The sequence below is a fragment of the Lynx rufus genome, unplaced genomic scaffold (genome assembly GCF_022079265.1).
Source record: "Lynx rufus isolate CCGP_SWC_20201006 ecotype Redwood Valley unplaced genomic scaffold, mLynRuf1.p SCAF_28, whole genome shotgun sequence".
Taxonomy (NCBI): domain Eukaryota; kingdom Metazoa; phylum Chordata; class Mammalia; order Carnivora; family Felidae; genus Lynx; species Lynx rufus.
Genome location: NW_025814843.1, coordinates 3254191 through 3277379, shown reverse-complemented (window position 1 = coordinate 3277379; position 23189 = coordinate 3254191). Strand labels below are relative to the sequence as shown.

Below are 23189 nucleotides of genomic sequence, written 5' to 3'. Positions count from 1 at the left end.
ACAGTATTACGCCTGCAGATTAGGTTAAGTGTAGAAGCACATTTGAGAATTGTGATGCTCTCAAGGCAGACATTAAAAGGAATTTCCAAAATCAATTAACAAAATGATACTTTTTCACTAAATGATTCTTTTGTTTTGGAATGTATTATTTTTTATTAAAAATGTTTTTTATGTTGACATGTAATGTGTTTGTTGTTATCTTCAAATGAATTTATAGATATTTATTCTTAAAACAAATTTTTTTTAAGTGTATTTTGAGAAAGAGAAGGAAAGCGCACATGTGAGGGGAGGGGGTGTGGAGGGGCAGACAGAATTCCAAGCCGGCTTCCTGTGCTGTAAGCGCAAAGCTGGATGTGGGGCTCAAACCCACGAACCTTGTGAGATCATTACCTGAACTGAAATCAAGAGTCAGATACTTAATTGACTGAGCCACCCAGGTGCCCCAAATTCATAAATATTTTAAATGTTTTTCTGTTTTAACTTCAAGTTCAGTAAATATCATTATATGTATCTCATGAATAGATCCTCCTTAGGGCCGGGGGTGAGGGACAGGGAACCCTTAGTCTTAGTTCTAATCAGGCCATCAGTTGATTCCGTGAAGCCCACCCCATCCACATTATGGAGGGTCATCTGCTTTACTCAGAAGTCCACTGATTGAAGTGTTAATCTCATCTAAAAAACACCCGCACAGAAACATCCAGACTAATGTTGACCAAATATCTGGGTGCGGTGGTCCAGCCAAGTTGACACACAAAATTAACCATCACAAATGTCGATAACACTTCTTATTCTAATCTTTTAAATTACAACTGAAATGATAGGACAGCAGGCTCCCATTTTTTTAGAGTGTTTTACCATTTTTAAAAAAGCTTCAAGAAAACATGACAAAATGTCTAATATCTGTTAAAGTAGAAGATATATAGGTGTTATATTTCTGTAGGTTTGAATTATTACATTAAAAATTAATGAGTGCTATCATATAGTGAAGCAAATGCTTGGAGAGGTAGGAGATTTTTGCATGTGATTGGAGGAATGTTGCATGGTGGTAAAATGTTGTCTCTTCTCTGTCCATCAGTGGAAGTACCTAAAGAATCGGTGGATACCAGCAAAGGAGGAATATAGCCTCCACACTGGAAAAATCCACATAGTAGCTATTATCTAATGCCTAAAAATATTGCAGCACTCATGAAGTCTTTTGCAAGCTTTTTAAAAAGTGTAGCCAGAGGATTCTTCCCTTGCATTCCCTAGGAGCATAGTGATGATTTTTTTTTTTAATTTTTATTTATTTAAATCCAAGTTGGTTAACGTACAGTGTCATAATGGTTTCAGGAGTAGTATTTAATGATTCATCACTTACATACAGCACCCAGTGCTCATCCCAATAAGTGCCCTCCTTAATGCCCATCGCCCATTTAGCCATCCCCCACCCAACACCCTGCCAGCAACCCTCAGTTTGTTCTCTGTATTTAAGAGTCTCTCTATTTAAGAGCCTCTCCCTCTCTGTTGTCTTATTTTTGCTTCCCTTCCCCTATGTTCATATGTTTTATTTCTTAAATTCCACATAAGTGAAATCAAATATTTGTCTTTTCTCTGACTTATTTCGCTTAGCATAATACAATCTAGATCCATCTACGTCATTGCAAATGGCAAGATTTCATTCTTTTTGGTCACTGGGTAATATTCCATTTTGTGTATATACCACATCTTCTTGATCCATTCATCAGGTGGGCTCTTGCCATACTTTGGCTATTGTGCATAGCGCTGCTATAAACACTGGGGTGCACGTCCCCCTTCGAATCAGCATTTTTGTGTCCTTTGGATAAATACCCAGTAGTGCACTTGTTGGGTCGTAGGGTAGTTCTATTTTTAACTTTTTGAGGAACCTCCATACTGTTTTCCAGAGTGGCTACACCAGTTTGCATTTCTGTCAGCAGCTGAAAAGTGTTCCTCTTTCTCTGAATCCTCGCCAAAGTGTTGAATTTTTTTTTAGCTTCAGACTTTCACCCAGTTGTATGACTCTGACATTGGGAAATGATTTTTTTCTCTTGCTTCAGTTAATGCTTTAGGTTGGATCCTACTAGTGTATTCATATGTAAACCAAAAATGAGAAGAAATAAACAGAATAAGAATATTGGTAATTTTAACAGTTGGGGTGGCAATAACTTATTTTTCTCTATGAGGAATGTCCCTGGGAGATGCCTGTAGCTGAAGTCTGCTGAAGTACAGGCCCTGGAACAGGTGCAGCGCAGAGAAGTGCCAGGGCTGGGATCCTCCAGTCTGCAAAGACAGGAGACCTTAAGTTTCATAGTCAGCAATGTAAGATTATAAATAAAATAAATGGCTAATGTCTTATACCTACGTATGTGCACCTATACTCTTACAGATCTGTGATCCCAGTAGAAAAATGAGCAGTGTTACGTAAACACTTGGTTTACAGAAGGGAAAATCCTGTTAAAAAAAGGAAATTTGTCCTCATTAATAGTAAAAGAAATTCAGTAACACCAATGCTGATTGGCTACAGCAGTGATCAGATGTTGCTTATGAGATCACTGAATTCTTAAAGTTAGTGAAGGGAGGTTATTACAGCATTATTAACAATACTTAAACTTAAAAATTGCCTAAATATCTTAAAATAGAATTTTAAGTATTTATTGGTATAGATTGTTTTTATGGAATCACTAATATAATAATTTTGAAGAATGTATAATGCAGAGAGGTATGTGCAGTTCGTGATTGTAGTGGGTTAAACAAGTAAGATGTATAATCACATTGGGTCATCCTGGTTTTATTTCCATGTATACATATGTACACAGGTATAAAAGACAGGAAGGAAATGTATCAGCATACTTAGAATCTGTTGCTGGTAGAATTATGAGCAATTATTGTCTTCTTTAACATAATTCTGGGTCTTCAACATTCCGATGAATGTGTTATTTTTCTTAGAAAATAAATGTATACATTGTATGTATTAGAAAAATACATTATCTGGAGGGGGAGAATAGCAGGAGTTTTGCCATTTTTGGCTCTTTGTACATGTATGGTGGTGAGTTGTTTGAAAAATTGTCCAAAAAATTGTCCAAACTTTTGATCAGTTTGATGAAAGCAATCTATTTACACAAAAAGGCCAGGAAGTGGTTCCCTAGAGGTAACTGCACATTAACCAGAACAGTTGTGAAACATGCAACCTTCTTGTTTAGTATGTGTGTATCCATGTTCTGTGTTATTTTAGACATGAAAAGGTTCATTTTTTTTCTTTTAGTTATTTAAATCATAAATTAATATTCTTTTTTCTATGTTTATTTTGAGAGAGCGAGAGAGAGCATGAGTGGGGGAGGGGCAGAGAGAGAGAGAGAGAGAGAGAGAGAGAGAGAGAATCCCAAGCAGGCTCTGTGCTGTCACTGCAGAGCCCGATGTGAGGCTCGATCCCAAGAACCGTGAAATCATGACCTGAGCTGAAATCGTGAGTCGGAAGCTTAACCCACTGAGCCACCCAGGCACCCCTAATTTAATATTCTTTTACTCCTTAGACTTCACGAAAGCCCCGTGAAGAGCGAGATGTGTCTCAATGTGAAAGTGTAGCTTCCACTGTTTCTGCCCAGGAGGATGAAGATATTGAAGCTTCTAATGAAGAAGAAAATCCAGAAGACAGTGAAGGTATCTTAAAGTCTTAAATTTAGTTGTGACTTCTGCTAGCCAAATCTGTAATTGTTAGCTTAGTCATTTGACTGTTTAAGAATTGCTTCATGAAGGAAAAAGTATTATCAGTGTTTTCATGGCATACAGACCTTAAACTTGAGCACAATGTATTTATTCCATCAACAAACATTTATGTAGCACCTGAGATGGCCCAGTTACCACAACCAGAGGATCTTTAAAATGGCAGTCTGTTATCTAGAAAGATGTCTGTGCACCTATGTCGTTGCCATATTTATTTGTCCAGTTAGTATCATCGATTACATTTCCCTCTTTGTTGCACTGACTTTGATTTACTTCAATTTTTACAAAGACTTACTTACATATGTCATGTTTATGCTTTCGTATAAGAAGACTTAACGACCCTAGAAGCCCCAATAGAAAAGAATGTCAACCCAAGAAACTTAAGAAATAAAAATCTTTTTTGTCATCTGAAAAAATTAACGACCACTTCCTGAAAAAGTAAATGTTTTCTTAGTTTTTGCTAGTTAAAGAAAAAAGTCCAAATTTATTTCAATTCATATTACTATTAAAGTTTCTGTAGATTTCTTTTGTGAATTGACTGCTTCTGACATGGGGTTTTTCAGGGATTTTAGTAGCTCTCTATAAATGATATCTTAGATATGTTCATGTTTTGTATATGCAAATATGTTTTCCATCTCATTCGCTTTTTGTTTTGATGTTAAATTACGAGTTTAAATTTTGTGTGTAATCAGAGCTGTTTATATATGTTCCTTGGTAGGTGCTCATATTTTAAGCTTAGGAAGTTCTGTACCTTCTAGGAGTTTCAGAAATACTAGATTTTGTTTTATTTTTTTTTCTACAAGTTGCTGAGTTTTATTTTTTAAAAAATTTTTAAGTTTATTTATTTTGGGAGGGAGAGAGAATCCCAAGCAAGCTGTGCATTGTTAGTACAGAGCCCGAACTCACAAACAGTGAAATCATGACCTGAGCCAAAATCAAGAGTCGAATGCTTAACTGACTGAGCCATCCAGGTGCCCCTGTTGTTGGCTTTTAAACTGAAGTTTTGTTTTGAATGTGTTTGGGCTTTGAGCAATAAATAGCTTTTTTTCTGTGAGGTTTTCTGGAAAATGAGAATCCTGGGGCAAGCTCACTCTGGGGTGGCAGAAGGGTGCGTAGACTATGAATGTCAGGATGGTGTGCTTATGGTTCTTAAGAGATCGTGCAAGGTTGTTCATTTTCATAGGTTTGTTGCTGGTAGGTAGTATTCTCTGGGTCATAAATGTACATGGAGCCTACATTAACCCGCTTGGGCTGTCATAACAGACTGTCACAGACTGGGTGGCTTAAACAACAGAAATTTATTTTTTCACGGTTCTGGAGGTTGAAGTCCAAGATCAGGATGCAAGCAGGATTGGTTTCTAGTGAACCTGTCTTCCTGGCTTGCAGGAGAAAGGCTTCTTGCTTTGTCCTCACATGACCTTCCCGTTGTGCACATGTGCTCTTGGTATCTCTCTTCTCGTAAGGACACCACTGGTCCTAGTGGATTCGGGTCCCACCCTCATGGCCTCATTTAAGCTTAATTGTCTCCTTAAAAGCACTGTCTCCAAATACAGTTTCCTTGGGGGTTAGGGCTTCAACATATAAAGTTTGTGGGGGACATAATCCAGTCCATAACAAAGCCCAAACCTAATTATCATAAATATGTTTATCTCAGAACACAGAAGCCTATCCGTTCAGGGGCTAACAGATTTTCAGAAGCTGAGCATCAAAAAGTGACTTGTTTCCTTCTGTTTTCTTCCTGTTACTTTGTCTTGGTGTGAAGGTTTTTTCAGATTGTCACATAAGGTTATTAAGGTTATGAAATAAGGTTATAAATAAGGTCATTAAAGTAATTAAGGTTAAGTTTAAGCATAAAAGGTTAAGCATAAGGTTAAGGTTAAGCATAAAAATAATGTTTCTGTCTGATCAGGTGTGGGGGGTGGTGGGCACACATTCCCATCCATACAGGGGGTTATGTTGTGACTCCTAGACTAGTTTCTTGCGAATAGGAAATGAACTCGCCCCTAGAATTGTGTGATCCCCATTTCCTGTTGACTGAATTTCAAGGTGTCGAGGAAAAGACAGTACAATGCAGTTTACATGGCCTGTGATCTCATGCTTATTGTCACTGTTTATCACGTGGCGCTGCTCGTGTCTGTGGGAGATTGTCGGCAGCGCGCGAGCAGAGAGCAAGATGGGTTGTTCATTCGACTGTGTGCGTCTCTGACAGAGGAGTTGGAGCAAAAATAACGGAAACTTGACCAAAATTTGGATTTATTCGTGTTCTTTTGTTCCAAGTCATTCTTTAAGCGAAAATAAAAAAGACACTCATTTGGCTGGTGCTTGGTGAAGCATCTTGCCTTGGAAACACTCCTTCCTACTCTTCTGTGGCTTGGAGGAAGAAAGTAATCGGAGAAGTGCTTATGACAGGTGATGTCTGCTGCACGGTCATGAACATGGCTTCTAATATTGTGGAGACAAATGGCTTGGTAACTTGCCCTCGGGTCTGAGGTTTTCCGTTGAATGGGAATGAAATGAAGTGAGGCTTTTTGTTAGCCTTTCAACATTTTGGTAGCATCTTTCATTAACAGTGATTGCTGCCATATGTTTAGACCTTACTAAGTGGGAGGTTCTGTCCTGAGCTTCTGTCTGTGTTTTGTTTTGATTTTGTTTTTATATCTGTCACTTGAGCTCCCATGCGAACTCCAGGCTCATGCATCTGACTGCCTACTTAACGTTTCCATTTGGATGCCCAAGAGCCAGCTTAACATCCAGAACAAACTTTCGATTCCCCACCACTGGAGGCCTCCTTTCCCTCCAGTCTTTCCCTGGGCCAACAAATGACACTCTCCTACCCTACATGTGGTCCATCAGTGGATATTATCAGCTTTTCTTTAGAGGCACTAGTGAGAATCTCATCTCATCTCATCTCCCTACCCTCATTGCTGCTACTTTGGTTCTGAGCCACTGCCCATGTTCACTGCAGCAGCCCCTGATTGGTCCCCTTGCTGCTCTTTGTCCCATTATGTTTCTGTGCCTTTACACCAACCACAACCAGAGTGAACCTTCTACAGTGTCAATCAGACTGTGTTGTGCCTCTGTTCCAAATGCTGTGATGCTTTCACATTTCGTTCAGAAGCCTGGGACTTGTTGTGAGGCCCTGCGCGAACTGGCCCATACACCTCTGCGACCCTTTTGCAAACCACTTTTCTGCTTACTCACTATGTTCTTTGTTGTTGTTAATGGAGATATCTTTGACCCATAATGCTAGTTTCAGATGTCCAAACTAATCATTCAGTATTTGTATTGATTGAGAAACGATCAAAATAAGTCATGTTAACATCCATCGCCTCACATAGTTACAGTCTTTTTCTTGTGATGAGAATTTTTAAGATCTACTTTCTTAGCAACTTTCAAGTGTACGATATAGTATTACTAGCTATAGTCGCCATGCTGTGCATTACATTTCCAGGACTTACTTAATCTTCTAATTGAAAGTTGGAACCTTTTGGCTGCCTTCACTCATTTCTACCTTCTTCTGCCTCTGGTAACCACAAATTGTTCTGTGTGTTCATGGTTTTGTTTGTTTGTTTGCTTTTAAGATTCTTCTTACAAGTGAAATTATTCAATATTTGTCCTCTGTCTGACTTATCTCACTTAGCATTATGCCCTCAGGGGCCATCCCTGTTGCAAATGGCAAGAATTCCTTTTTTTTTTTTTTTTTTAATTTATTTATTTTTGAAAGAGAGAGAGAGAGAAAATGAGTGTGGGGGAGGAGCAGAGAGAGAGGGAGACACAGAACCTGAAGCAGGCTCCGGGCTCTGAGCTGTCAGCACAGAGCCAGACGCGGGGTTTGAACTCACAAACAGTGATCATGACCTGAGCCAAAGTCGGACACTTAACAGACTGAGCCACCCAGGCACACCCCCACCCCCTTTTTAATGGCTGAATTACTCTATTGTGTGTATGTGTCTGTGTCTGTATCTGTATCTGTATCTATACCCCACATTTTCTTTATCCATTCATCCATTGATGGACACTTAGGTTGTGTCAGTGTCTTCGCTCTTGTAAGGCTCTTGTAAATAATGCTGCAATCAATGCGAGGGTGCACATATCTTTTCGAGTTAGTGTTTTTTTTTTTTTTTTCAGATGAATTCCCAGAAGAGGAATTGCTGGATCAAATGGTAGTTCTACTTTTAATTTTTTGAGGAACCTCCATACTCTTTGTCATAGCCACTGCCCTAATTTACATTCCCACCACCAGTGTACAAGGGCTCCCTTTCTCCACTTGTTATTTCTTGCCTTTCTGATCATAACCATCCTGACAGATGTGAGGTGATTGCTCACTCTGTTCTAACCACGTTGTTCTCTTTGCTGTTTGAGCAAAGCAACCCCCACTTCGGGGGTTTTGCATGAGCTGATCCTTCTACCGTTTCCCCAAGATGTCCCTGGTTCGTTCTGCCATTTCCTTCAGGCCTCTGCTGAAATGTCACCTTACCTCTTTAATACCCTCTTCTTCACTGGTTCCCCAGTTTTGTTACTCACTGTGCTTATGACCTCCAGATGCATCATGTACTTAATTGTTCGTTGTCCGTTTGACACTCGACTGTCAGGTCCTCTAGAGTGCAGTTTGGTCTTTTCACTTCTCTGTCCCCAGTGCACCCTGCACGTTGGGTGTTTTGTACCTAATTGAATGAGTGAGAGGATGAATTTGTAGGGTTTTAAAATACTATGTTATGCATTGAAAGTATCTTTTCCCATATGGTCAATTAAGTCTTTATTGTTTTCTGTGTGAATGGTGTATCTGTAGCTTCAGAGTTTCCTGTTTTGCTTTCAGACATTTCTACGTACCTCCTGAGGTTATACATATCCTGTCCTACATTATCTTCTTGAATTTTGAAAACTCTATTCCCTTTGGAATTACTTTTGTGTGTAGTGTAAGGTAGGGTCCATGTTTTTCTTCCAGACAAGGAGCCAGTTCTGAGGGAGCTAGTTTATTAAATAATCATCCTTTACCCAATGATTTGAAATGTCACCTTTGGTATATATTAATTTCCCATCTACTTTAGGATCTATTCCTAGGCATTGCCTTCTGCATTGCTGATTTATTTTGTCTATCACTCTGGCAATTGCAAACATGTGATACGTTGGCTTTGTGGTAAGTTTGACTATCTGGAGAGGCAGGCCTCTCACTCTAATGTTTTTCATACTTTTCTGAGATTTTCCCAGGGACTTGTTCTTCATATACACTCTAAATTAGTTTATCTAGTTTAAGAAATCTTTCTTGAGGCACCTGGATGGCTCAGTTGATTAAGTGTCTGACTTGGGCTCAGGTCATGATCTCATGGTTCATGGGTTCGAGCCCTGCGTCAAGCTTTGGAGCTGACAGCTCAGAGCCTGGAGCCTGCTTCAGATTCTGTGTCTTCCTCTCACTCTGCCCTTCCCTCACTTGTGCTCTGTCTCTGTCTCTCAAAAATGAATAAACATTAAAATAAAACTTCTTTTAATTAAAAAAAAAATCTTCTTTACCAACCATTGGGGTTCTCATTGGAGGTAAATATATTAATTTGGGGGGAGATTTAAATTTTTATGTTGTCTACTTCAAGAAAATAAACACTGAATGCTGTAGTAAACATGTCTGTACGCTGTTCATAATAGTGGCAAATTGCAAGTAGCCCGAGGGTCCAGTAATAGAGGAAAAGGGAAGTAAATTTAAGACATGTTCACAATCATTCAGTCACTTTATCCTTCAACAGATATTTGAGTCTCGTGTGCTCGGCACAGTGCTTGTCCTAGGACTTAAATGATAAGCAAAATAGAGGGTCCCTGCTCTCACGGAGGGAAGGGCGATGGCAAAGGCAAGTGCGTGAGTGAGTTTTGGTAAGGTTCGGTTTTTAAGCAGCTCACTCTGGCGTTGTGGTAGAGAATGGTCTGAGGTGGAAGATGGGAGGAGTTGTTTCTGGACTGGAGCGGCAGTTGTGAGGTTGAATAGAAGTGGGTGGATTCAAGGGATCTTTGAATTTTTTTATTTTTTTATTTTTTGGGGAGAGGTATATATATCCCAAGCAGGCTCTATGCTCAGTGTGGGACCAGATATGGGACTCGATCCCGTGACCCTGGGATCATAACCTGAACTGAAATCAAGAGTCGTACGCTCAACCGACTGAGCCACCCAGGCGCTCCACAAGGGATCTTTTTAGAGAGAAAATCTGTGATGCTTGTCTACACAGAATATGGGGATCAATGAGAGGAAGGATTAAAAGATTGCTCGTAGGTTTCTGGTTTAATTGATAGTAAACAGTAGAAAAGAACGGGATTTGGGTGTGTTGAGTCCAAGTCTGGTGCAGGAAATACTGAATTTGTGATTCCTTTGAAATATCTAGGCAAAGATGTCACAGATTAAAACTGCATTTATAAAATGAAACAAATGATGTTGGGAAAGACCAGGGTTACAACGTTAAATTAAAAAGTCTGTGTCATGTTACTCTAGAGCTTTGTTGTCCAGTGTGGTAGCCACTAAATACCTGTGGCTATTGAGCTCTTGAAATGTGGCTAGTCCAAATTGAGATATGCTAAAAATGAAAAATATAATCAGATTTTGAAGACTTAGTACCAAGAAAGGTAAAAATCTTATTGCTAGTTTTCTATGTTGATCACATGTTAAAAAGATAATATTTTAGGCATATTGGGTTAAATAAAATACATGATTTAAAGTTAATTTATCTCTTTACTTTTTTAACGCGACAACCGGAAAAATTAAAAGGGCAGGTGTAACTCACATGATGTTCCTATTGGATGGTGCTGTTCTAGAACGGACTGTCAGCCCTCCTGGGTATAAAGAAAAGCACAGAAATGGGCTGGTAGAAATAAACTGAAATGTACCATTTCTGCGTACGGGTTTTTTTGTTTAGTTTTGTTTTTCCATCTTTCTTCATTTTTCAAATTTCATGTAAATGATTTTTCGATACTAAAGGCTTTTACGCTTTCAGTTTCAGAAGGTGAAAACAGTTTGATCTCTCCCTTTCATGCTCTGTAGACACTTTAGCTTCCCAGTGGCTGGCGTACTTCGGTGAGGTCATGCAACGAGTGTCATTCCTTCTAAACCTACTTTGAAGCATGGCTTCTGCCACCCCTGAAACATGTCCATTATCAGATTTTTATGCTGTATCATTATCTTTAAGGTGCTGAAAATAGTTCTGATACAGAAAGTGCTCCTTCTCCTTCACCAGTTGAAGCTGTCAAGCCCGGCGAAGATAGCACTGAAAATGCGTCTTCTCGAGGGAACACGGAACCTGTGGCCGAGCTCGGGTCCACCTCCGAACCTGCGCCCGGTGCGTCCCCCTCCTCGGCAGTGCCAAGTACGAAACCCGTCGAAAACGAAAGCGCGGAGACCCAGGCGAATGACAGCATCACCGTAGAGGCAGCAGAGCCGATGGACGTTGACCGGCAGGAGCCCAGTGCTGAAGTGACTTCTGTTCTTGACCTCCCCGCGACTACCAGAACAGACTCTGTAGATGTTGACATGAGGGTGCCCGAGAACAATCCGTCTAAAGTCGAAGGTGATACCAAAGAGAGAGACCTGGAGAGAGCCGGCGAGAAGACAGAGCCTGGCGATGAAGACTTGGTGGGGGCCCAGCAAATAGGGGCCCAGAGGCCCGAGCCCCAGTCGGACAATGATTCCAGTGCTACTTGCAGTGCTGATGAAGATGTAGATGGAGAGCCCGAGAGGCAGAGGTGAGACTCGTTCCTCTAATACTGTTGTATTCTTTGCTCTGTCGGATGCTGAGTCACAGAACGGTGCCGGCCGCGGAGATTACTCCTGCGTACACCTCGGCAAGTTAAAGGTGGTCTCCGTGCCATTATTACGGGTTTTGATGCTCTTCATCTGCTTAAATAACCAAGAACAATTAGGTGCTCATAATTTTCAAATGCAAAAGATAATATTTTTTTCCTGCATTGGTTACATGCATCCCATATGTAGCAGAGGAGGGGATCTCATCTAACAAAACTTGTGAACGAAACCACAGATGAGACTGCCGTTCCTGGTGTTGGAAGCAGTAGGATGAGGTGGCGAAGGATGTGGTGGTGAAGGCGAGAGGCATTGGCTTGTTTGCTCTAAGACCGCACAGCCTCAAAACAAGGCCTGCTGTCCCTGTGCATTAGAGGGTAGAATATGTTGGGAGGAGAAACACGTTAAGTGTTCTGAAAACATTTTAGAAGGCATGATTTAAACATAAGCTCTAGGTGATTATCACAGTCACTGTTTATATCAGTTAAAATTCTAGATGATTCATATTTGTAATTGAAAATATGTATAACATACATGAATATAGGACTGTTTTTAGTCACTAAGTTAATAATACAAAACTGTTTTATGTGTATGGTTTTTATAAATTACAGTAAAAAGATAAATTTTTATAGGAATAGATATTGCTTTATTTAATATGTGTACATTCCTTGGGATTTCCTTTTCCTTGAAAGCAATAGAATCCCCTAGAATCACAGTAGAATGTTTCATTGGTGCAGATTCTAGAAATGAATTCGACTAAAAACATCATTTAATCAGAAACCCAGTTGAACACTTTTTTTCTTTTTCTCCCCTCCTGTTTTTTAAAAAGGAAGGCAAATAAGCCACTCACCTAAGTGCCAAATTCTGTTCATCTAAGATGAGGATTCTCTGTGTTTTTCACTGTTGGTTTTAGTAACTACAGGAAGGTAGTAACCTTGGAGGAACACCCGACGAGATGAACATGATAGTAGTCTTGAAATTCAGAAATTCCCCATAAATATATGGTGGTGGTCTTTGAGTAACACTCCGAAGTCTGCATCACTTCCCAACTGTCAAATGACACATCCTAGGTTTTCTACATCTGTAACACCATCTTTATTCTTTATGTATGATGTTAATTGTTTTCTTTTATACATTCTGATTTTCTTATCAACTTGTACTTTTTAAAATGTTCATCTTTCCCCAATAATACTGGGAAGTATGATCAAGCCTGCAAGGTGGGGGGTATGGCACTGGTGTATGATTTTCCCCGTTCATGTATTGGGTGTCCTGAACTCCAGTGTAGGTAACGAACCTGAGTGAAGCAGGTGGAATGTGGGGAGAAAGGGACTGTGGGGAACAGAGAAGCGCTTGCTGTTTGGAAAAGGAGCTGCGTGCTGTTGCCGTGCTGGAGTGCTGCTTCTGTGCTGCCATTTCTTTTCCATTTCTCATGAGAAACCAGGAGTCTGGAATCTTGGGTGGAATTCTCAGTTTTTAAAATGTTCATGGGCAGTTGTTTTAAAAAAGAATGCCCTTTGATCCTGGCAAGATACAGATGACTAGTTTGTAATCTCTGTTAGTGGTAGATTAGGACTTACAAAATTCCATTTTATAATGGAATTTGTTCAGACTGCGTGGTTATATGCAGATGATTAAATTCAGATTATTTTCAACCTATAAATCAGTATTAGGTTTCTTGGACAATTAGCATTACAGAGTCCCTTTTTTCCTTACTCTTCAAATCTCTTCTAAGGTTAATGCGTTGTGTATGTGTGCCCACCTACACATTAACTACTTAGGAGGAATTATGATTGTACACTTAAAGTCTTAAACAAGAATAGGGGCACCTGGGTGGCTCGGTTGGGCATCCAACTTCAGCGCAGGTCATGATCTCACGGTCCGTGAGTTCAAGCCCCGTGTCGGGCTCTGTGCTGACAGCTCAGAGATGACCGCTCAGAGCCTGGAGCCTGCTTTGGATTCTGTGTCTCCCTCTCTGTGTTCCCCTCCCCCGCTCGCTCGCTCTCTCTCTCTCTCTCTCTCTCTCAAAAATAAGATTAAAAACATGTTTTTTTTTAAGTCTTAAGAATATATTAATTTATCTTTTTTTATTGCCAATTGTAGAATGTTTCCCATGGACTCAAAGCCTTCATTGTTAAACCCTCCTGGATCTATACTGGTCTCATCCCCAATAAAACCAAATCCACTGGACCTGCCACAGCTTCAACATAGAGCTGCTGTTATCCCACCGATGGTAAGTTTTCTAAGTGAGGAAGAGAAGTAAAGTTGAGAAATAAAGACCTTTAGAGACCCTTCTTCTCTTTCTTAATCAGTACTTGACCTTTTAAAAAATTGTGGTAAAAAGCACACAACATAAAATTTACCATCTTAACTGTTTTTAAGCGTACAGTTCAGTAGTGTTAAATATATTTGTTGTTGTGAAATAGATCTCCAGAACTTTTCATCTTGCAGAAGTGAGACTCTCATCTTATTAAGTGGTCACTCTCTTTTGCCCCTCCCCGCCAGTACCTGACTGCCACCATTCTACTTTTCTGTCTCTCAATTTGGCTGCTTAGATACTTCATATAAGTGGAATCATACAGTGTTTGTCTTTTTATGACTGGCTTATTTCACTCAGCATAAAGTCCTTAAGGTTAATCCAGGTTATAGCATGTCATAATCTCTTTCCTTTTTAAGACTGATAATCTCCCTTTGTATGTATATATCACATTTTGTTTATCCAGTCATCTGTCGCTCTATTCCTTTTTCAAATGGATTCATTGTGATAGTTGATTGAAATGGTCATTTCTATTTCAGGAAGAAAAAAACAAAACACCAAAGAAATATAATCCTCTAGCCATAAATGTTAGCAAGCTTTGCTTTTGTTTTACTTGTTTTGCTATAAAATAGTGGTAGAATAAATATATAATTAGGTTTTGAATATTAAGAATGAATTATAAAGATTATGGCTAACTGCAGTATACAATTCCAAATCTAGTTTTATTTACACTTTACTCGAATAATCTCTACAAGCTTGACTCCATTTTGACACTGAATTCTGAACTTGGGTATTACTCTTTTACCTAGTAATGTTTTCACTCTTGCTTTATCTCAGGGGATGTAAATTTGTTTCCTGTCTCATATGATAATTAAAAAAAGTTAAGTGTGTGCTTATGACTCACACACAAATTGTTAAACATTTACTCATTCATTGATTTACTCAAATGGACATCTATTGAGTGTCCCGTTGAAGACAACATTGTTAATGCTGTATGGAATATTTATATATCATAATCTCTGACTTCAAAAAATTTAGAGATTGGTCTTGATAATAAGACATAGGAAAATATTACAATAAAAATTAAGATGAATTATAACAATGTGATGCTCTATTAAGTTAGAAAATATAGTATGGATATTTCAGAAGGAGAGCTTCCTTTTTTTTTTTTTTTTTTCCAACGTTTATTTATTTTTGGGACAGAGAGAGACAGAGCATGAACGGGGGAGGGGCAGAGAGAGAGGGAGACACAGAGTCGGAAACAGGCTCCAGGCTCTGAGCCATCAGCCCAGAGCCCGACGCGGGGCTCGAACTCACGGACCGCGAGATCGTGACCTGGCTGAAGTCGGACGCTTAACCGACTGCGCCACCCAGGCGCCCCGAGAGCTTCCTTCTTAATGAGACTCTTAAAGAAGACTCCACATAGGAAATAATACTTTGGGGGGCACTTCGTGGCCCAGTGGGTTGAGCATCTGCCTCTTTTTTTTTTTTTTGGCTCAAGTCATGATCCCAGGGTCGTAGGACTTAGCCCTGCATCAGGCTCCGCGCTATACATGGAGCCTGCTTGGGATTCTCTCTCTCCCTCTGCTCCTCTCTCCTGCTTACACGCTCTTTCTCTCTCTCTTAAAAAAAAAAAAAAAAAAAAAAAAAAAAAATTAGAATACATCTTGCCAAATAGCCAGCTTCACTAACCAGGACATTTGTGGAACCATTAATGTACTTGAAGAATAAACATTAAAAAAAAATATAACATTGTGGTTGGACCAAAACAATTCATTAGGCTTTATAGCAAAAGGAGGAAGAGCCATGTTTACATATAAACCAAAGCACAAAGGCAAGTAAATTGTGTGCGTGTTTTGGGGTCAGTGAAGAATTCTATTTATAATAGCAGAAAAAACTATGGAAGTCTTTATTTAGGTAATAGTTTCTAAAAAAAAGCTCTCTATTTTCCCCCGGAAGTTTTTGTATTATGGGGTAATGGACTGTGTTAGGGGCTGTTTATTTAGTATCGAACTGAACAGGTTGGGTTCTTTCCTTCATGAAGTGAGAGAGACCGAAAATAAACAAGGAAAACATGCATTATTGCAGATTGTGCTATTGTAAGTCCTGTCAATGTACTCTGAAAGAAAGAAACGGGGCCGCAGTAAGAAGGAATATGGGGAGGAAGTTACTGAAGTGTATTGGATGGTAAGGGATGGCGTGTCTGAAGAAGTAACATTTAACAGCCGCCCTGCTAGGTCAATGAATTGGGTGTGGGAGGTGAGTGAGGTTGATTAGTCAAGGATGTCCGCCAGGAACCTGGCTTAAGCCGCTAAGGTTCCATTTTCTAAGACGGAGGTCACTGAAGGGGAAGCATTGAATTTAGGAAATGAGATATTTCTATTTGAATGCGGGTTTTGAGGTGCTTTGAGATATCCAGGTGGAGTTATTATGCAGCCATTCTGTATGGGACTTGGAGCAAACACCTTAGAAATAGAAATTGATGAGTTGTTAACATATAGATGACGTTTAAACCCACAGAAGTGGGTGTGATTACCCGCTGCGGGAGCCTAGAGAGGAGGGGCGTTGAGCCATCAGGGATTTGGCCATCATAAGTGAAAAGCAGACAGAAATATTTTGATTTCTCTTATCATAAGTTTTGTGATTTTTTTTTTTTTTCCAAATGTTTGTTTTTGAGAGCGAGAGAGAGACAGAGTGCAAGGGGGAAGGGATAGAGAGAGAGAGGGAGACGTAGGATCCGAGCTGTCAGCCAGGAGCCCGACGCAGGCTGGAACCCACAAACCATAAGATCATTACCTGAGCCAAAGGCGGACACTTAACCAACTGAGCCACCCAGGCATCCCCTTTAGTGATTTTATATTATGTTCAGTTCTGAAAGTGAAATGTGCAGCATTTTAAGCATTACATTTGAAGATTATTTTGATTAAAAAATGGCAAAATCCGGGGCACCTAGGTGGCTCAGTCAAACGCCTGACTTTGGCTCAGGTCATGATCTCAGAGTTTGTGGGTTCAAGCCCCATGTCAGGCTCTGTACTGACAGCTCGGAGCCTGGAGCCTGCTTCACATCCTGTGTCTCCCTGTCTCTCTGTTCCTCCACCACCTGCACTCAGTCTCTTTCTCTCTCTCAAGTATAAGTAAACATTAAAAAAAAAAAAAAAACGGCAAAATCCTATCAACTGGTATGTTACAGAAATAAGCATTATTTGCAGCAGAGGGTTGTTGTTATGTTGGTCATTGGCATATTTAGATTTTTTTTTTCTTCCTGTAGGTTTCCTGTACCCCATGTAATATACCAATTGGAACCCCAGTGAGCGGCTATGCCCTGTACCAGCGTCACATTAAAGCCATGCATGAGTCTGCGCTCCTGGAAGAACAGCGACAGAGGCAAGAACAGATAGATTTGGAATGTAGAAGTTCCACAAGTCCGTGTGGCACCTCCAAGAGTCCAAACAGAGAGTGGGAAGGTAGGCAGCGCTGTCCTCACAAAGAACTTTCCTGAAGGGAAACAAAACTATACTCCAAAGTGGGCCCTTTGTGTTTTGTAGTTTATCAGCATGTCGATTGATTTATTTCTCTTGCCCCAACACATAGAATCCCTTCAAATTGACCTCAGACAGTTGAGGAATGTTTGTATTATTGACTACTCTAAAGGATGGCAGTAACATTTTTGGTGGTTTTCGTTAGTATGAATTTTCTGATATTTATCTCTATGCTGGAAGACTATAAAAACCATTCTTTCTGCCTGCTTATCTGACTTTTCAGAGTAAGTGGGAATTGTTATCGTGTCCTCCAAGCAAGTCACATGTAACAGCAGGATAATGCTCTAATTCTCTGATGACAACTTTGTGAAATGTATAGTGCCAGTCAGACCCTGACTCACTTGTCTCTCACCCCAGCATTTACCAGTTGTTTGGCCAGGGACAAGTCCCTTAACTCTTCTTTTAGTTATCTCATTTGTAAAGAGCAAGTTATGGATCGATCTGTCAGTCTATCTATCTGTCTATTACACCTACCTACCTACCTACCCACTTATCTATCTAATCTAATCTGTTTTTTCCCTCCCTCCCTTCCTTCCTTCTCCCTTGCTGTGATTACAACCCATTAGAAAGAATCAACAGTCAGTATTATTTTGTAACATGTGGCTCAGCATTATTCTTTATATAATATTGTATGTAATAATATACAATTTATAATAATAATCAGTGCACTAGTATACACATGGTATAATAGATACCATGGTATATAGGTACCTTCTATAAATGATAATAGAAGGTGTTATCATTGTTGTCACTGTTGTTATTTCAAGTGACAGGTTTGAGTTGTGCATGCTTTTTCTTTTTTTAATTTTTTTATGTTTATTTATTTTTTGTTTTTTATTATTTTTTTTAATATATGAAATTTATTGTCAAATTGGTTTCCATACAACACCCAGTGCTCATCCCAAAAGATGCCCTCTTCAATACCCATTACCCACCCTCCCCTCCCTCCCACCCCCCATCAACCCTCATTTTTATGTTTATTTTTGAGAGAGAGACAGACACAGAGCGTGAGTGGGGGAGGGACAGAGAGAGAGGGAGATACAGAATCCGAAGCAGGCTTCAGGCTTCGAGCTGTCAGCACAGAGCCTGATGCAGGGCTTGACCTCATGAACCGTGAGATCATGACCTGAGCTGGAGTCAGACACTTAACTGACTGAGCCACTCAGGCTCCCCTCTTTTTTTTTTTTTTTTTTCAACGTTTATTTATTTTTGGGACAGAGAGAGACAGAGCATGAACGGGGGAGGGGCAGAGAGAGAGGGAGACACAGAATCGGAAACAGGCTCCAGGCTCTGAGCCATCAGCCCAGAGCCCGACGCGGGGCTCGAACTCACGGACCGCGAGATCGTGACCTGGCTGAAGTCGGACGCTTAACCAACTGCGCCACCCAGGCGCCCCTTTTTTTTTTTTTTTTAATAAGATTGTTTTTAGAACATTTTTTTTTTTTTTCAACGTTTATTTATTTTTGGGACAGAGAGAGACAGAGCATGAACGGGAGAGGGGCAGAGAGAGAGGGAGACACAGAATCGGAAACAGGCTCCAGGCTCTGAGCCATCAGCCCAGAGCCTGACGCGGGGCTCGAACTCCCGGACCGCGAGATCGTGACCTGGTTGAAGTCGGACGCTTAACTGACTGCGCCACCCAGGCGCCCCAAGATTGTTTTAATTTTAAGTACTCTCTGCACCCAACATAGGGCTCAAACTCACAACCCCAAGATCAAGAGTTGCACACCTCACCGACTGAGCTAGCTAGATGCCCCTGGCATGCTCTTTTTAGTTGTGCATGATAGATACACTTACGTTCTCTAAAAAGGGGAGAGGGGAGTGATTTCTAAGTTGTAATCAATTCTGGCATGGTTAGGAAATGGCACATGTGTTCTGGTTGATAGTTAACTTACCAACTACATGCTATAATATGCTTAGGATATAAGTCTATTAAGGTCTTCATTACTATGGTTTAGATTTTTCCGTAATGATTCAAAAGACTCTTTGTAGTACCTTTTTTAGATAAGTAAGAGCAATTAGCTGTAGAATGCCCTGGATTTCAAGGGCTATTTAATATAAAATGGGAACTGTGGTACTTAAATGATCTTGACCCCCTCCCCCAATCACACCAATGGTAAGTTATTAGTTATTTGGTACACTGAGCCTCTAATGTTAGAGTTCTAAATATAAGATTATTAATGTTTTAAGTATAAATCTTATGCTAGTAAAAATAACACCTAGCAAGGCTGGGTGTATAATAGGTGCTAAATGAATATTTCTTGAATGAAGGTAAAAACGTTAATGATTTGGGGGCTTTTAGTATATTGGGTGTAGAGAATCCTCAATTGCTAACTCAGTAATTACATGTTGAAGGAATGAGTTAAATGAACTAGAGTATAAATGGACTTAGCAGAAGTGCTTATCTTTTGAGCAGCCCAATTACGAGAAAATCTGTCATGATGAGAATGATAAAAATTATAGAGTAATTTAAAAGTCTGTCAATGTATTCCTTACATAAATGATTTAGAATAAATGTTGGGAGGAAGAATTTAAAAGACCTAGAAAAAAATGACATTCAAATGATAATTTGCCAAATTCGTACTAAAGCTGAGTATTATTTTTAGTTAGTAATATCTGGATCATTCTAATATGTATACCGTATAGTTACTTTAGGACCTCAATATCTTGTCTCGTTCTACTTTATAAATTGGGCTGTATTTGGAAGCTGGAGAGACTGAATCAGGCTAGAGCCCAACTTCTAAGACTCTAAACAATGAACTGCATTTCTCTCTGGTCAGTCACATTAATCCATGTGGTTAGATAAGAGGGGTATCCTAATTTTTAATTGTAATGCAGTGGTCCTTTTTTTTCCCCCCAAACTTATTTATTTTTGAAGGAAAGAGAGAGCATGAGAGCATGAGTGGGGGAGGGGCAGAGAGAGAGGGAGACACAGAATCTGAAATGGGCTCCAGGCTCTGAGCTATCACCACAGAGCCCGATGCGGGGCTTGAACCCATGAACCGTGAGATCATGACCTGAGCCGAAGTAGGACACTTAACCGACTGAGCCACCCAGGTGCCCCTATAGTTCAGTGGTCTTAGAACCACATGGTAATTATATTTTTGATTAATATGATACCAAGGTGTTTATTAATATGACATCAGTTTGGTTCAAGGTGACCCTAGAAACTGGGGCGGTTGATTACATTTTGTCCCAAGGTTAAGTTTTGTTTTAGCTCATCTCCCTAGTATGTTTGTCCAGTGATTTGTTAACCAAGTGCCTGAAGACTCTCCTAAGTTGATAGGTATCCATACATAGTTCAGTGTAAAGGATAATTTCCCTTACATTTATACATCCCCCTTATGTAATTGTATACTTGCAGTTAAATTGCTTATATGCAGCATGTTTGATATAAATGTTTTCAATGCAACATCATAGAATAGTTTATAGAATGGTAAATACAGCAAGAATGTGGATTTAACATATAAACAATCACCAGACTGGTACAGTCCACTTGAATTAGGACCATGGTTTTGACTTTTCACAGTCTCACTTAGAAAGTGACAGGCAGCACCGGTTGTCCAGCTGTTTGATTGTATTCACCTTAATGTCAGTGGCACAAAAAATTATTGTAGGTGGTGTAAGCCTTTTCACCTGTAGCAAAGCTTGGGGAAAACCTTAGAGGCAATTGTTTTCACTTTCCAGGAACATTTACACAAGCTGGTCCCTGCTTTAGTTTGAAGCCTTTTCCCTGTAGTGAAGGAGCTCAGACACACACGTCGAGAGAGTTAAAATTAAACTTGCAGTGCAGGTTTAATAGGATCAGTTCAATCCAATTAAGAGTTAATGCATCTGTGCAGCTGAATCTAGTCTGTTTCTTTTGTTGTTGGTTTCTTTATCTTTTCAGCCCTGAGTACATGATGATTTAAAAGCTGTATTTAGAACCATCTAAATTTCCAGTTTTCCTTTAACAGTACATGACAAAATAGTTTCCACATAGTTGTCAACTTATTGGAAGTGACAAAACAATCACACAGAATTTATAATACACCATGCTGTTAAATTCTCTAGAAGGGAAGACATGATTTTCTTTTGAAGTGGGTCTGTTTTAGAAATCTGCACAGCATTAGAGCACTTAATCTAATTCGTTACATTAATATGGCTAAGAAGGGAAGAGTACCATCATCTTAATGGGTACCCCAGAGGCATCTGAAATTCAACACCCAGTGATTCAGGGAGGCATTTTTGCCATGTAGTTTAGAGCTCAGAGTCAGGCTTTTGAAAGATCCCTGGTAGAATGACCTTGGTTGGGCAACATGGTGTGATTCTTTTGAGCTTCAGTTTCCTCATCTGTGAACTGGTGTTAATAATCTCATTGGTCATGAGGGCTAAGTGAGATAATTCATGTGATCATGGTGCTCAGCACTGTATGTATATAAATAGTATATAAAAAGTATGTAAACAGTACATACTTTAAAAAAAATTAAGTATTAACACACAGTGCAGTATTGGCTTCAGGAGTAGAAATCAGTGATTCATCACTTACATACAACACCCAGTGCTCATCACAAGTGCCCTCCTTAGTACCTGTCACTCATGTAGCCCATCTTCCACCCATCTCCCTCCATCAACCCTTGGTTTTGTTCTCTGTCATTAAGAGTCTCTTGTGGTTTGTTTCCATTTCTTCTCCCCCCTCCCCCCACCTTGCCGTCTGTTTTGTTTCTTAAATTCCACATATGAGTGAAATCATATGACATTTGTCTTTCTCTGAAGTACATACTGTTCTTAAAAGTTTATTTATTTTGAGAGAGAGAGAGCAAGGGAGGGGTGGAGAGAGGGAGAGAGAATCCCAAGCAGGCTCCGCACTGTCAGTGCAGAGCTCAATGCGGGGCCCCAACTGATTGAACTGCGAGATCAGGACCTGAGCTGAAATCAAGAGTCAGACACTTAACTCACTGAGTCACCCAGGCTCCCCATTGAAGGACATGCTTAATATTAGCTGATTACTATAATTGTTTCTAGTTTTTACACAAATCTTAGTAAGCCGGAGAACTCTTTATGCCTTGTGCTAATGAATCTTTATTTGAAACCAATTATAAACCTTCCTTTTAATATGAAATGCTAGAGACCTCTTTAGATAGGAACTTTCACTGCTTACTGTAGTTTAGTAAAGAAAAAAAGAATAAAAAATAAGCGTAGCCGTTTGAAGGGAGAAGACAAATTATTATTCACAGGATAAGATTATCTACCTAGAAAGCCTAAAAGAATCAACTGGAAAGTTATTAGAGCTAAAAGGAAAGTTCATTAAGTTTTTGAGGAAACAAAAATGATATGCAGGAATCCACATCTTTCTTTCCTATGTATCTGCAATAAAAAGTCATATATGTAAAAGATGAAAAAGATGGTTTTCCTAGCAACAAAATGTAAAATACCTTAAAAATATTTTTTAACAAGGAATGTATAGAAAAGACATACGAGAAAGTCTAGATTCCTCATTTAGGAAACGTTATTATGGAATGTCCGGTCTCCTGTATTCATAAATTTAATGCCAGTCTAATGAAAATTCCAGTGACATTTTGTTTGGAGAGGAACTAACTACTTAGAATGATTTTAAATTTAGGTTTACCTGCAAGACTAAATGGGTAAGACTAGGTAAGCAAAGGAGTAATAGGAGTTCGTTCTGGCAGACATTAAAATACCCCAAATCTAAATGGGTTGGGTTACAGATGATTTGTACTTTCTTCCTTGTGCTTTTCTGATTTTCCAGAATTACAATGTCCGTATCATTTTAAAAAAGAAAAAAGTTATATATTATTATGTGTATTTTTAAATATTAATGTGACTGCATATCTGATGTACCCATTTAAATGCTTAAAGTTTTTTGTAATGCTTAATGTAGCGGTAAATCATATGATTTTTATTAGCATTA

The 23189-nt window shown here is 39.5% G+C and overlaps 1 protein-coding gene and 1 long non-coding RNA gene across 16 annotated transcripts in view; one reads left to right on the top strand and one right to left on the bottom strand.

The window, feature by feature from the left end:
- NCOR1 (nuclear receptor corepressor 1) overlaps positions 1 to 23189 on the top strand; it is a 160179-nt gene that overhangs the window by 97051 nt on the left and 39939 nt on the right. For 12 of the 14 annotated variants that reach the window (XM_047089996.1, XM_047090004.1, XM_047090005.1 and 9 more), the window contains 4 exons: positions 3528 to 3654; positions 10878 to 11430; positions 13586 to 13715; positions 17008 to 17203. In XM_047089996.1, the coding sequence (XP_046945952.1) occupies positions 3528 to 3654; positions 10878 to 11430; positions 13586 to 13715; positions 17008 to 17203 (1006 nt within the window). The remainder of the gene's footprint in view (positions 1 to 3527; positions 3655 to 10877; positions 11431 to 13585; positions 13716 to 17007; positions 17204 to 23189) is intronic. The other 2 variants (XM_047090006.1, XM_047090000.1) reach the window with 1 other exon arrangement.
- Positions 1 to 23189, bottom strand: part of LOC124519632 (uncharacterized) — a 34530-nt gene that overhangs the window by 1588 nt on the left and 9753 nt on the right. The window contains exons 2-3 of one of the 2 annotated variants that reach the window (XR_006964157.1): positions 10476 to 11581; positions 8242 to 8381 (exon numbers count right to left, since the gene is read on the bottom strand). This is a non-coding gene — a long non-coding RNA (uncharacterized LOC124519632). Of the gene's footprint in view, positions 1 to 7964; positions 8382 to 10475; positions 11582 to 23189 lie in introns of those variants that run through there. The other variant, XR_006964156.1, reaches the window with a different exon arrangement.